This window comes from Lepidochelys olivacea (assembly GCF_965140295.1).
Source record: "Lepidochelys olivacea isolate rLepOli2 genome assembly, chromosome: 10".
Lineage (NCBI taxonomy): Eukaryota > Metazoa > Chordata > Testudines > Cheloniidae > Lepidochelys > Lepidochelys olivacea.
In genome coordinates this window covers 47,712,671-47,727,170 of record NC_140420.1, presented here as the reverse complement: position 1 = coordinate 47,727,170, position 14,500 = coordinate 47,712,671, and the positions used below count along the sequence as shown (strand labels likewise).

The 14,500-nt window shown below is 46.6% G+C and overlaps 1 protein-coding gene across 5 annotated transcripts in view; it reads right to left on the bottom strand.

The window, feature by feature from the left end:
• Positions 1-14,500, bottom strand: part of PPCDC (phosphopantothenoylcysteine decarboxylase) — a 55,745-nt gene that overhangs the window by 29,563 nt on the left and 11,682 nt on the right. For 3 of the 5 annotated variants that reach the window (XM_084641998.1, XM_084642001.1, XM_084642000.1), the window contains exon 2: positions 7,277-7,453. The exons of 1 other annotated variant lie outside the window; for it this stretch is intronic. In XM_084641998.1, coding sequence (XP_084498124.1) covers positions 7,277-7,429 — 153 coding nt within the window. In that variant the 5' untranslated portion in view covers positions 7,430-7,453. Of the gene's footprint in view, positions 1-7,276; positions 7,454-7,981; positions 8,069-14,500 lie in introns of all 5 variants that reach the window. One more of the 5 variants, XM_084641999.1, reaches the window with a different exon arrangement.

Below are 14,500 nucleotides of genomic sequence, written 5' to 3'. Positions count from 1 at the left end.
AATATCACGCATGTCATCTTGTGTCAACTCTGTCTCTAGTGCCCTGCACTGCTGGTGTAGGTCTTCTTCAGATATAGGGAGGAGTTTTAGAATATCATACAACATCCCAAATATACTGCTGTGTTGCTTGAGCTGCAAGAAACGTTCTTCAACTGACTGTATTGCACAATCTAGCACCTGGTTAATCAAAATGTCTTCTTTGGTGACTCTTGTATTCTTGAATGGATGGGAAAATAGCTTCAGTGTGAAGTTCCCCTGCCAACTTCTGTGCACTCTTCAGAATGTTTTGAAATCCCTCATCTGACCAGTAAGACTGTAGGTATGACTTTGCTTTGTCCAGTTGTTCCATTGCTCCAGCTATATCAAGGTCAACACCTTGAAGTCTCTTGCTTACAACATTTATTTCAAACAGTATGTCATGCCACAACACTAAGCCACACAGAAATTTGAAGTTATGTATGTTTCTGGTGATTCCATTCCCCTCTGCCACTGTTCTCCCACGAACAGTTCTTGTCATAGCGTTATCCTCCATAATGGCAACTATGGCATCATCTATCTTCCCAGTTTAGTGTTTGATAGGCTTTATCGCCTCCACTTGACTTTCCCATCGTGTTGCACTCAGTGGTTTCAGTGTCAGAGAGGATGTTCCCAGATGTTGCTTCAAAATTTGCCATCAATGAGTTAATGCAGAGAAAAATACATAGATGCTTTGAATTACATTAAAAAATTCAGCAGCCTCACTAGAAGCTGATGCTGCATCACTGACCACCAAGTTCAATGAATGAGAACTGCATGGGACAAAAAAAACTCGAAGGTTTAACTCTCAGATTCGTGTCTGCTCTCCTCTGTTCTTTCCTCTCATGTTGGCACCTCTCATGTCAGCTATCGCAATTCCCATATCTTCCAGCTTTTTAAGAAGCACAATTGTCATACCAGCTCCTGTAGTATCATCAATGTCAATACATTCTAGAAAATGCTCTCTGACAGTCACCATTGCAGGGACATTTTCACTAGGTTCTGTTGTTGTTACAAAATGCACCATTAAAAGTCATTTGTTCCATATGGCTGATGTCAGAGGTGCAGTCCAGAATAACAGAGTAATAACATGCTGACTTCAGATCAGCCACAATCTTCTGTTTGACGTTTGTTGCCAGTAACTGAATGATCTTATTTTGAATTGTTTTTCCAAGGTAGTGGTGTGTGTACATTTCTTAGGTAGTGACTCTTCTTAGATGCTCCTGGAGTACAGCATCAAACTCAGCCATCAGCTCCACAATTTTAAGAAAGTTTCCATTGTTTGGCACAAACCGCTGATCTGAAGTGCCATGCAGTGCTAGGTTTTGGGTAGTAAGCATTCTCACAATCGCAACGAGCCTTTTCAGAACATTTTGCCAGTAAAAAGACTCTGATGCAATCTTCTCTTGATGCTGATCATCTATGGTGGCCTTTAACCTCAGTCTCATCTCAAGCTCTTTCCACCTATGGAATGCTCTCTGGTGATTTGCTGCCTTCTCATGGCATGCCAGATTTCGAGCCAGATTTTTCCAGTCCTTTGTTCCTGTAGAACCCAATGTGGCTGGAACATTAGACTGGAAGAGTTTGCAACAAAAACAGTATGCAGCATTCTGAGTTTTTGAGTACATAAGCCATGGCCTCTCCCCTTTGTCACCATTGGGGATTTCATCCCAATAATGTGTTGGATGGAAACTTCTATTTTCATTGTCTTTGGGGAACATGAAGTTTTTCACTTGCTGTGGCCCATGCAGTACAAGGAAGTCCCTCAGGCTACTGCTCAAGTCGGTCCACAGTCCTAGATCATCTAGACTTAAGGAACTAAACTCAGCAGCAGCTGTTTCTTGTGCCTCCACCACACTCTTCTTGGATCTACACTTTTCTTCAGGAATGTGAAAGGTTACATCCATTTGAGATGGAGATATGGATGCTGCAGTAGTTGCCAGGTCACCTGCACTCTGACTAACTGGAAGATCAGGCATCTCCTCACCACTCACATCCTCACTGGGGCCAGAAGGCTCACCGTGAACTATGTGTCTATGTATCTCAGGAGAGCTCCTTCCTACTTAGATAGAAAAGCTTCCTTTGCTTTCTTTCTTTTTCTGAATGTTGCCCCAGAGGACATCAGAGGGGTGGTTTTCTTCTTTCACTCATGACTACTGTTCTGTGCCAGCTATACTGGCTCTCAACACTCAGTTGAAAAGGACAAATAAGCAGGCTGGTAGCAGGGCCTGAGTGAGGGAAGATATCAGCGTCTTAAGGGCCTAACTGGCTCCTACTACTTCAGTTGACTGCCTGTTCTCCTCAAGTGAGTTCAGGGAAGCAGCAGGAAACAGGAAGCTCCCTGAGAAGCTGGTGTTAATCAGTCCAGGCTCCTGGGGGTGCTAGAGAGGTACATAAGAGGCTCCTCCTCCTCCTCTCTCTCTTTGCAGCTTCTGCTGCTTTCGGTTATTCCCTCTCACCTTTTCTCCTGCCTGCCTTTTATGTCTCTTGTACCCGCCTTCCTCCAGCACAGCACTCCACCGTCTCTGTGCATCTAGAGCAGAGAGAATACACATGCACCAGCAGCAGACACAATTTTCTACACTCTGGGTCCTAGTGGCGTCCCCACACAGTCTGGCACCTGAGGTGCCCGCCTCAGTTCATCTCATGGTTAGGCCACCCCGGCACTCTCCCAACGACAAAGCTACTGCGCCTCGTTGGAGGTGGTTTTATTTTGTCGGCAGGAGAGCTTTTTTTCTGGCTAACAAAGAGTGGCTACACTGCACACCTTACAGCAGCACTGCTGTAGCGGTACACCTGTGTCGCTCTAAGGTGCACAGTGTAGACATAGCCTTAGAGGGCGGTATAGCTATAACTAAACTTTCTAGTGTACACAAAGCCTACACTGGTTAGGGGTGTGATATATTAATTATTATTATTGCCAATGTAGTTATACCAGTAAAAGCTCTAGTATATATACAGTTATACCAATATAAAGGTGCCTTATAGCAATATAGTTTATTTCAGTTCCTGAACCAAAATAAGCTACATTGATATAAGAATTTTCATACTGATATAATTGTGTACACAACAGGAGTTTTTTGCTGCTTTAACTATACCGGTACAGGTAAGGCAGCAAACCTTTCTAGTGTAGACAAGCCCTTCAAAACAAACACATAGCTGCAGCCAAGGCACTTTTAAAAACCACTTTCTGCCATTTCTTTCACAGATTTTAAGGCCAAAAGGGACCATTCTGATCACCTAGTTTGACCTCCTGTATAGCACAGGCCAGAGAAGTGAACCCAGGGATTCCTGCATTGAACCCAATATTTTGTGGTTAAGCTAGAGTACATCTTTTCAAAAGACATTCACTCATGATTTTAAAACTCCAAGTGATGGAGAATGTGTGTATATAAATCTCCTCACTGTATTTTCCACTGAATGTATCCGATGAAGTGAGCTGTAGCTCACGAAAGCTTATGCTCAGATAAATTGGTTAGTCTCTAAGGTGCCACAAGTACTCCCTTTCTTTTTGCGAATACAGACTAACACGGCTGCTACTCTGATTCCTGGGTAAGCTGTTCCAGTGATTAACTATTCCCACTGTTAAATTCTTTTCTGCAGGGATGGGCTTGTTGCTTACTCATTCTAAGTGGGACTTTCATGTCCCTCTACCTAAGTTGGAAAGAGATCAGTATTCTTTCCTTTCTACATATCTGTAACAGCCTCTGTTTCCCTTTATAACAGTTGTGTTGCTTGATTTTAGGGGATCAATATTATTATTTATATAAATTAAAAGGATTACCAATTGATCTGACCAGAAAATATGGTTCTTGTCCCGAAATCAGGCTACACAGAGTCTTGCAAGGACCCTCGGGATGTATGACAAGGACACTTATGCTGAGAATACAATACAGCCGTAGATATTTTTACTGACATAAGTGGAAAAGTAATCAAGTGGAAAGTAATCAACCAGAATTAAAAAGGAAATAGGACTGTTCTAGAGGTACACGTGGTATCCTTTACTATAAAACTTCCTAGATTAACATACTGTCATCCTTCCTTGAGAACCTGGTGGTAAGAGACAAAGGACCAGCCTCGTCTCTGGCATGCCAAAAGAGTAGGTCCAGGTTCCTCAATGTTTGAGTGGAAGGTGAAAAATTTAGGAGGAGCTAGAAAGCTACAAAACCAGAAAACTAAGCTAAAAAAGACCCAAGAAAAAACTAACCTAACCCTAATCATGTTGGTTTGCCCTCTTGTGTACCCAACCTTCCATGTCCAATTTCCTCACCCACATCAAATTGGGGTGTTCATTCTCACATCTGTTATTTCTGGCCTGAATCAGTTTGGTGGCTATTTCCATGTTCTTTGTGGTGTACCTGTTAAGTTTATAGAGCATAGTCGCTTCGCAACTTCTCTATGTCAAAGGTCACAAACATATGTACACTAACTTGCTTTAACTCATCATACAGGATGTGGCCTGTAGGTTTCTTGCATTACTGCCAAAAACTACTCTAATACAAAGCTATAAATCTATTATCAACAAACCCATAAGAAAGGATATAAGCAAGCAAGCAAGCAGGCCAGCCCTATGCGCTACAAAAGACATTCAATCATGATTTAAAAATTCCAAATGATAGAGAATTTAACACATTCCTGGGTAAGTTGTTCCATTAATTAATTATTCCCACTGTTAAATTCTTTTTTGCAGGGATGGGCTTCTTGCTTACTCATCCTAAGCGGGACTTTCATGTCCCTCCACCTAAATTGGAAAGAGATCAGTATTCTTTCTTTTCTATACACCAGTAACAGCCTCTGTTTGCCTCTATAACAGGTAAAATAGAAAATGAGCATATGACTCCTCTGTTTAACTGCTGATACAAGCTGATGTACACGTCACCTGGTAAAAGAAGTGTGCTGGAGTCACAAGGTGTGTGTTTTACATGAGGAGATTCAGCAAATACCCAGAGGCTAGTGGAGTGGCAGTCTTCATCCAGGGCTAAGCTTGGATCTCTTGCTTTGCTGTCTCTACACAAAAACCACTAGCCAATGCTCTGCCAGCCTGATTTTTGCCCATGTTTACATGTTTGTGCCATTTTAAAGAGTCAAGAAAGCGGTGACTTGACTTATATTAGTAACCCTGAGCAAATACATACGTGACCATCAGAATTTTCCACTGGTCTGGATAAAACAGCACTTTTTTGTACTTCATCAGCCATTATGGTTATGAAGAAAACTTTTAAAATGTTAACTGATGCACTGTTAACATCCTGAGTCTGCAGGAGCCTAACCTGATGGCTATGAGATGTACTAACTACCTCATTCATCTCAACGAGTGGTTGAATCTGAAACCTAATGATTACAACATTGATATTTAAATTGTCAACTATTTCACTGCTGATCATTTAAGCAGAAAGTTCAATCTAACTTGCTTAGCCTACCACCCTAAACCTCTCAGCACATTTCCTAATGATCCAAAAACTTCAGCTGTTTTCTACCCAAGTTCCTCTGACAACTTTCGTAAGACGGTTCTCCGTTGTCAGCACAAAAATCTGCAGCAAGTTAAAACTGAGGGCCTGATTTAAAGTAATTGGAAAGACTCCCATTGACTTCATTTGGCTTTGGCTCAGGCCCTGAAATTGTACAGACAGTAGAAAATAAATTGAATTTATTGCCAAAATAAATTACCAGGGCTCCTACACCAAATGGATTCTTTATATTTCATTCACTGAAAACCTCTATTTTTACATTTAAATGAAGTTGCCACAAAATCTGCAGACTCCTGCACAGGAAGATCACAGAATCAAGGAGCCTTGCTATCAAATTTGGATCCAGTTTGCTGCAAAGTTTATGATCAAAATATTCACAGAGAAGGGATGTGCTTTGATCTAGACTCCTTCAGAATGGTTAGTTTTTTCTCTTCCTGTCACCTATAGAGTGGAGGGAGGTCCTTCGGATACCAGTACAGGATTGGGGGGGGGGGGGAATGCTGTGGGCTCTATCGTTCAGGCAGCTCCTGTTGCTAAGATGGAAATCCAGAAAGCTGTGGATGAGTGCTGGGGGAATGGAAAATCCCTGCATAACCTACATTCCATACACGCAGCAACACATGACCTGAGGTTCTGACATGACCTCTTCCTATCTCTGCACCACTTTCTTCTGTCCGTTTCCACCCCCAACCCTTCCCAATCTGGTCTGGAACCTTAAGTCTCTTTTAGTTACTGGAACTGAAAAGCTTAACTAAGGCCCCCAACATGCCAGCTGAACTTTGTTTCCAACAGCTGACAAGATACAGCACTGTTACCCTGAAGCTCTGTGTACCTTCAACAGCCTTTCCAGATTTGCTGTTACCATCACCAATCAGTTTCACAATTACATTTCCAAAATATCATCTCCTGTGTACGAATCTCATGGGGTACCTTGAGCTATGGAGTGAAGGAATCCCAAATATATGAATCATCCAAAGGGTATTAAACCAGGCCATCTAGCAACCCAAGCAATATAAGTGGATTATGTATTTGGCCTATGTTTAAGAAAGAAAGTGCCACAAATTCTCTCTCTCCCCTCATTCTCTCTTTTTTAAATGAACCATGATAATTGGGTTCGTTCCAAAATGTGAGAGCATTCTGAATTTTCCTTTTACTTTAGCAAAAGCTATTATATTTCCCTTTTTTTGGAATGTAAGTCTATTCACTACTGGCTAATACTGCCATCTGCTGGAAAAATTGGTTACTTTAGGTAATAATATATTTTTTTTAATGTACATACAGATGCTTCTTTATTTTTTAAGCTTGTCCTCTTCCATCTTATACTAGCATCCAACTTTTAAGTTCTATGTCTCAATTACTGAGACTATTTATATGGCACGATCTGAACCATAAATTTGGAGTTTTAGAGAGCATATGGCACTTTTTACTATATGTATCTCTTAAATTCAGATTTGACGACTTTACTGACATCTAAGTTTTGACAGCACTGAGCCCTGCAAAGCCCACATAATGCTGAGACACAAAGCTGGTTTCCATCATGTATTGTGTGATACCAACAAAACGGTCAGGTAAGCTCTTACTGTGAGAATTTGTGAGTTTTTTTATTACTGATCATAGGAAAAGAGACAGAAAAATGCCGAGCCTGATTTTCAGACCCCAGGACCAGCATCTAGAATCAGCTTTAAAACTCTAACTGACCCAATCTGATCTCCACTAAGAGAGGATAAAAAGGAAACAGGAAGATACCATTTTTACAGTTTCTCTTCTAACTCACTGGAGCATAAGTTACTTACCCCAGGAATCTCCAGCAATTCTGAGACAAGAATAGGCAACTTCAGGGCAGCCACACTTCCAGTAACACCCACCAGGACATTGTACTTCTTTTGTGGTGTGGGCAAGCTGTTTTGTGGGGAAGGCTGTGGCTCTGTAAGGGTTAAGGGCTCCATTATGCACCTTGACGACAATCAAATCTACAAACAAGGAGAAACAGACTTTACCAGCCCTCCTTCAAACTCAGAGCTGGATTTACCCAATGATAGATGTGCAGAGAAATTGGTGATTTGCTTCCCTACACAGAATATCAGTAAGTGTCCTCATAACACTCTTCAGTTCAGAACAATATAAACTGATCCATGAAGTGTCACACTTCTTTTAGTAATCAGGTGGGAAGGTCACCATAACATTCTGCTCCTCAGCAGTTAACGTATTATTTTAAAGGTCACATCAGGGTTAACTGTGAAATTAACTTAACAATTTAAAAAATATCAGGTATTATGGCTCAAAGCACTCAATGTGCATTCACCAGAAGGGACTGCTTGTGATCAAGGGTTATATGAATGATGGCTGCCATTTTGGAGGCCACCAGAAATTGATCCAGAGCTAAATGGATATGTTGCTACAGCATGAGCTAAAGAGTCAGGTTCTGTAGTGTGGGGATGTAACAGACTCACATGCTCTCGTGGATTGGGCATGGAGGGACACATGTAACACACACTCACCAGTGGGGTACATTTGCAACATGCAAATCCTCAGAGTCGGGAACTCTGATCCACCTCTCATTGAAGTAAATCGGATCCTTTCCACATCTGGAATAGCCCAATTGGTGAAAGTGAGCTAGCAAAAGTATTTACAGGATACCAGGAGGTAAAACAGGTGGTCTTGAGATAACGTTTCAAAATCTTTAGAGGAATCCCATATTATTGTCAATTAACAGAGAGGCACAATGGAAGGGATCCCTTCCAGTGTTATGAAGGGAAGCAAAATTATCAACATTATTGAAAAGTGGAAGGATCTTAGTAGATCCGAAATCAGGTCACCTAGTTTTAGGCTCAATCCTGTGAGGTGATAAGCAATCTGATCCTGATCCAGAAAAACCCTTAACCACTTGCTTAACTTTAAGTACATGAGTAGTCTGTGGCCCCCACGGCTTGGGATCAGTATACTCAGTACCTTGCAGAATCTTCACCATTAAATAAGTTTTTAGATAAAAGACTTGAAAATAGACAGCTTAGATTCATGCTTCAGGACCTGTCAGGCTTTGTTCTGGAAGGTCAACAGAAATAAATGTAAAGAGGCTACTTCACTTGTCCAAATTGGTACAGGATTTAGAGTCTGCTGTTAATATGGAAAAGGCACGTGACTCAGTTGAGCTGGATACCTTCATTCTCTACCAGGAATAACAAAAAAATGGTTATTTACCTCTCATAACTGTTGTTCTTCGAGTGATTGCTCATGTGCATTCCAATAGGTGTGTGCGCGCGCCACGTGCAACATCGCCAGAAGCTTTTCCCTAGCAGTACCCGTCGGGTCGGCTGTGGAGACCCCGAGAGAGGCGCCTTCATGGCGGTGTATATATGTCCCTGCCGACCCGCTGCCTGCTCAGTTCCTTCTTGCCGGAATACTCCGACAGTGGGGAGGCAGGCAGGATTTGGAATGTACATAAGCAACACATCTCGAAGAACAAGTTATGAGAGGTAAGCAGCCATGTTTTCTTCTTCGAGTGATTGCTTATGTGCATTCCAATAGGTGACTTCCAAGCAGTTACTGTGGGGGAGGGGTAAGTTTGTGAGGGGGGGGGTGAGAAAACCTGGATTTGTGCTGGAAATGGCCCGACTTGATTATCATACACATTGTAAGGAGAGTGATCACTTTAGATAAGCTATTACCAGCAGGAGAGTGGGGTGGGAGGAGGTATTGTTTCATGGTCTCTGTGTATATAATGTCTTCTGCAGTTTCCACAGTATGCATCCGATGAAGTGAGCTGTGGCTCACAAAAGCTTATGCTCAAATAAATTGGTTAGTCTCTAAGGTGCCACAAGTACTCCTTTTCTTTTTGCGAATACAGACTAACACGGCTGTTACTCTGAAACCCTTAGGAATGATATTGCTAACCCTTGGTGCTTGGCTCTAAAAGATAATCCAAAATAAAGGAAATTGGGGCTGATTGCGGCTCAGTTCCCCTTTGTCGAGACCAAATGGAGAAACGCTTCCACTTAGCCAGGTACGTGGCTCGAGTGCAGGATTTCCTACTCCCCAGCAGGACCTCCCTAACCGAGTGCGAGCACTGAAGCACAAGAGGGTTCAGCCATGGAGCTTCCATGCCATGAGGTGGAGTGACTCCAGGTTGGGGTACTGTAGACGGCCGTGGTCCTGTGAGATTAGGGTTGGACAGAGAGGGAGCGCTACTGGTCTATTCACTGAGAGGTTCAGTAGCATGGTGAACCAGTGGTGGCGGGGCCACGCTGGCACTATGAGAATTAAGAAAGCCCTGTCCTGATGAGTCTTGAGGCGCACCCTGTGTATGGTAGGAATGGCGGGAATGCGTACAGCAGGTGACCCGTCCATGACGGGTGAAAGGCATCTGCGGTGGAGCCTGGGCTGTGGTTGAAGGAGGAGCAGAATCTGGGGCACTTCCTGTTGCTCTGCGTCGTGAACAGGTCCGTGTGGGGAGAGCCCCACCTCTGGAAAATTGAGTGAGCGATGTCCGGTATGAGGGAACACTCGTGTCCATGGAACAAGCGACTGAGGCAGTCTGCCAGCTCGTTCTGCACCCCCAGAAGGTGCGACGCCTGCAGGTGTATGGAGTGGGTGATACAAAAGTCCCATAGCGTGAGGGCTTCTCGACAGAGGGGAGAGGAACGAGCACCACCCTGTTTGTTTATATAGAACATCACTGCAGTATTGTCCATGAGCACCGATACGCACATGCCCTGCAGACAGGCCTGAAACGCTAGGCATGCCAGGCAAACTGCCCTCAGCTCCCTCACGTTGATGTGCAGCAATAGCTCTGCATGGGACCAGAGGTCCTTGGTTCTGATATTGCCCAGATGCGCTCCCCAACCGAGCGCTGAGGCATCTGTGGCAAGGGAAAGCATGGGTTGGGGGTTTTGCAAAGGGTACTCCTGCACAAACCAGCTGTGGTTGCAGCCACCATTGGAGAGAGTGGAGAATTTGAAGCGGGAGGGTCACGATTGAGTCCAGTGGGTCCCTACCCAGTCTGTGCACCTGTGCTAACCATGTCTGGAGGGGCCAGAGGCACAGCCTGGCATGCTGTATCACGTACATACAGGCCGCCATATGCACCAGTAGTCTCATACAATTCCTGGCTGTGGTTGTGGGGAAGTGGAGGAGGGTCTGGATAATGTCCGTGAGCGCTTTGAAATGCAGTTCCGGAAGGCATGCCCTCGCACATGTGGAGTCCAAGAGAGCACCGATTAACTCTATTGTTTGTGTGTGGAATCAATGTGGACTAGGGCTCATTCAATACAAGTCCCAACCTGTGAAACATAGCCCGGGCCAGGGATACGTGCTCCACCACATGTGCTTGGGACTCATCCTTGATGAGCCAGTCGTCCAAATATGGGAACACCTGCACCTGCAGAGGAAGGCTGCCACTACCACCATACACGTGGTGAACACCCGGGAGGCCACTGAAAGGCCAAATGGGAGCACCCCGAACTGGTAGTGCTGACCATGAATCTGAGAAAGCATCTGTGGGCTGGAATAATAGCAATGTAAAAATACGCGTCCTTCAAGTCAAGGGCGGCGTACCAGTCTCCCAGATCCAGGGACGGAATGATGGCGGCCAGAGAGACCATGCAAAACTTTACCTTTTTTATGTATGTGTTGAGGTCTCATAGGTCCAGGATAGGCCAAAGACTGCCCTTGGCCTTGGGGGATGAGGAAATAGCGGGACTAGAACCTCTTGCCCCTGAATTCCTGAGGAACCTCCTCTATTGCCCCTAGAGCTAGGAGCAATTGTACCTCTTGTAAAAGGAGTTGCTCATGAGAGGGGTCCCTGAAGAGGGATGGGGAAGGGGGGTGGGAGGGCAGGAGGGAACAGAATTGGATAGAATATCCCGCCCCACTGTGCTGAAGACCCAGCAGTCTGACGTGATCTGAGACCAAGCATGGTAGAAGCGGGAAAGTCGATTCACAAAGCAAGGGGAAGGATCCAAGAAGATGACTGGTGCGCCGTCCTCGTGCGCATCTTCAAAAGTTGGGTTTGGGGGTGGGGGGCTGTTTGGTTGAACCCTGGCCTTGGTCCGAGGAGGATTGCGGTGGGCGCCTCCTGTTATTTCTGCCCCTCCTCCTAGGTGGATCCCGCCGAGGGAGCCCCGGGTAGAAACGGGACAGGGGCTGAGATCTAAAGGGCTTTCTCTGAGGCACTGGGATGTGTAGCCCCAGAGACTTCAGAGTTGCCCTTGAATCCTTCAGGCTGTGAAGGCGCATGTCCGTATTTTGAGAAAACAGGCCCGCACAGTCAAAGGGGAGGTCCTGAATTGTATTTTGGACCTCAGGTGGGATCCCTGAAACCCGAAGCCACACACTGCGCCTCATAGCCATGGCGGTGGCTATGGTTCTAGCTGCAGAGTCCGTTGCATCCAGGGCTGCCTGGAGGGCCATCCAAGAGACCACTCTACCTTCTCAAGGAGCGCACAGAACTCTCTGCAAGAATCAGCCAGGATTAACTCTTGGAATTTAGCCAACCATTCCAGGAATTGAAAGCTTATTGGCTAAGCACCGCCTGCTGATTCGCTACCCGAAGCTGGAGCCCCCCGGTCGAACAGACTTTACGGCAAAAGAGATCCAGCTTCTTGGCGTCACGTGACTTAGGTGCGGGGCCTGGTAGACCCTGCTGCTCCTTGTAATTTGCCACGTCAACCACCAGAGTCCCCGGTTGGGGGTGGGTAAACAGGTGCTCATAGCCCTTTTGTGGCAGAAAGGAGCGTCCCTCGACCTCTTTAGCCACTGGTGGTGTAGAGGCCAGGGTTTGTCAGAGCACCTTCATGGTGTTCTGAATTGTCCTTATGAGGGGCAAAGCTACTCTGGAAGGACCCTCGGTGGTGAGGATGTCCACCATCGGATCTGAGTCCTCCATAACCTCAACCTCCAGGCAGAGGAGGTTAACTGCTACCCTCCTAAGCAGGTCCTGGTGGCCTTTGGTATCCATTGGTATCCTTTGGGCCTTTGGTATCCTCGTCCAGCAAAGAGAAGGAAGAGGTTCCTAGGACAGGGTCTTTCTGCCCCTCGGGTTCTCTGGAGGCCGGGTCAGGTGCCTCAGAGCACCCTGCGACCGGAGGTCCAGGTGCCACCGACGTCGGTGGAGGAGGGGGCATTCTTGACTGTGGCCACTCAACAGCCCTGTCCTGTAAGGGATCCTCAGGGGCCCTAGGGGTGTGGCGTTCCATCGACGTCGCTGATGGAGGGGTACGGGGCGGCCGATACCACGGATACCAGCCTAGATCCCTGACCTTGAGCCTGGTGGTAGGCACAGGGGGTCCAAAAAGGCCATTGCACTGGGCCCTGTCACTGGGGTGGCCAAGTGGCGACTGGTGCCGGTTGTTCTGCCAACCTATGGTGCCGGGATCGGTGCTGGGACTGCGAGTCTTAGTGGCTGCGTCTGGACACAGACGATTCCACGTCTGACTCTGACGAGTATTCTGTACCCAACCACGGGGGAGCGGAGCCCGACGGGGAGCAGTATCGGGGAGACGGAGCTTGGCGCCACAACATCATGAGCTTCCCCCGATGATGAATCCACGGCTTCGGCACCGCCAACGGTACCGCCATCAGCATCGGTGTCATGACAGGTGTCGTAACTGCCCGCAGTGCTGGGCACAAGGCCACAGTCGGTGCCGTTGCCCGTGCTACTGGCGGTGCCTGAGTTTGCAGGGCCGGGTACTGTGCCGTCATATCAATGAGGTCTTGAGGCGCCCCATATGTGTCCGGAGTGGAGGGGAGCTCAAGCTCTTCCTCCAAATCGTCGCAGGTAGGCGAGTCCATTCTCGCCGCAGTCAACGGCGCCGGTTCTTGGGGGCCAGACCGAGGGCGTCCCGCCGGAGGACGCACCCCACTGGAATCCCCCCTTGGCTTCCTGACAGGGGAACGTCCCCGTCTGGTTTCTTTTTCTTATGCAGCACTCCCTTGAGACTGTGAAGAGTGCCACCATGAGGCACTGGCCTTGCGGGCTGGGGAGCGGTGCAGGTGCTCCTTGGCAGAGTCCTTCCTTGGTGCTGGGACATCCCGCACCGAGGCAGGTGTGCTGTGCACCGAGGGTGCCAGTGTTGGCTCAGGCTGTGGCTGAAGGGCCGACTCCATCAGGCTATAGTCCCGCTCCCTCTTAGTCCTGGGTCTGAAGCTCCTGCAAACAGGGCACTTATCTGTCTAATGGCCCTCCCCGAGGCACTTGAGACAGGCAGCATGCGGATCACTTGTTGACACAGGTTTTGCACACCTCTCGCATACTTTAAACCCCTGCAACCGAGGCACGTCCAGGCGCGGGGAGAGTATAACGGGAAACACCCCCCGCCCCGAAGTAAGATAAACTAATCTAATCTACAACTATTAACAACTAACTAACAACTATTTACACTAGAAACAAGGGAACCACTAGGTAAGGCACTTGCAAAGCAAGAGACTAAGCTGTTCCAACGACCGTCATGGGCAGTAAGAAGAAACTGAGCAGGCAGCAGGTTAGCAGGGACATATATACACCGCCATGAAGGCGCCACTCTAAGGGACTCCACAGCCAACCCGACGGGTACCGCTAGGGAAAAGCTTCTGGCGATCGTGCACACGGTGCGCGCACACACCTACTGGAATGCACATGAGCAATCACTCAAAGAAGAATGCATGTGGTTGTTTTTTAATAAATCAGTCACATGTATGCACCTTGGATCTCATACAAGAGTTATCAGCATCATCACTTGCTTCATAGGAGCATCAAGAACCCAGTTAGAGATTTGGATCTCATACAAGAGTTATCAGCATCATCACTTGCTTCATAGGAGCACCAAGAACCCAGTCAGAGATTAGACCCCCTGATGTAATAGGTGGGCAAAACAGACCAATGAAGTGGAGGATGAGATAGCCATGAAACAAACACAGTTTAGCAGAAAAGCAGAAGTCACATCTTGCCACTTGCCTAACCAATGCCAGCCAAGAGTGTTAATATCTTGTGCATCACAGCAGAAGCAGATTAGAGTTACCACAAGCAATTACACTTCCTGAAATAA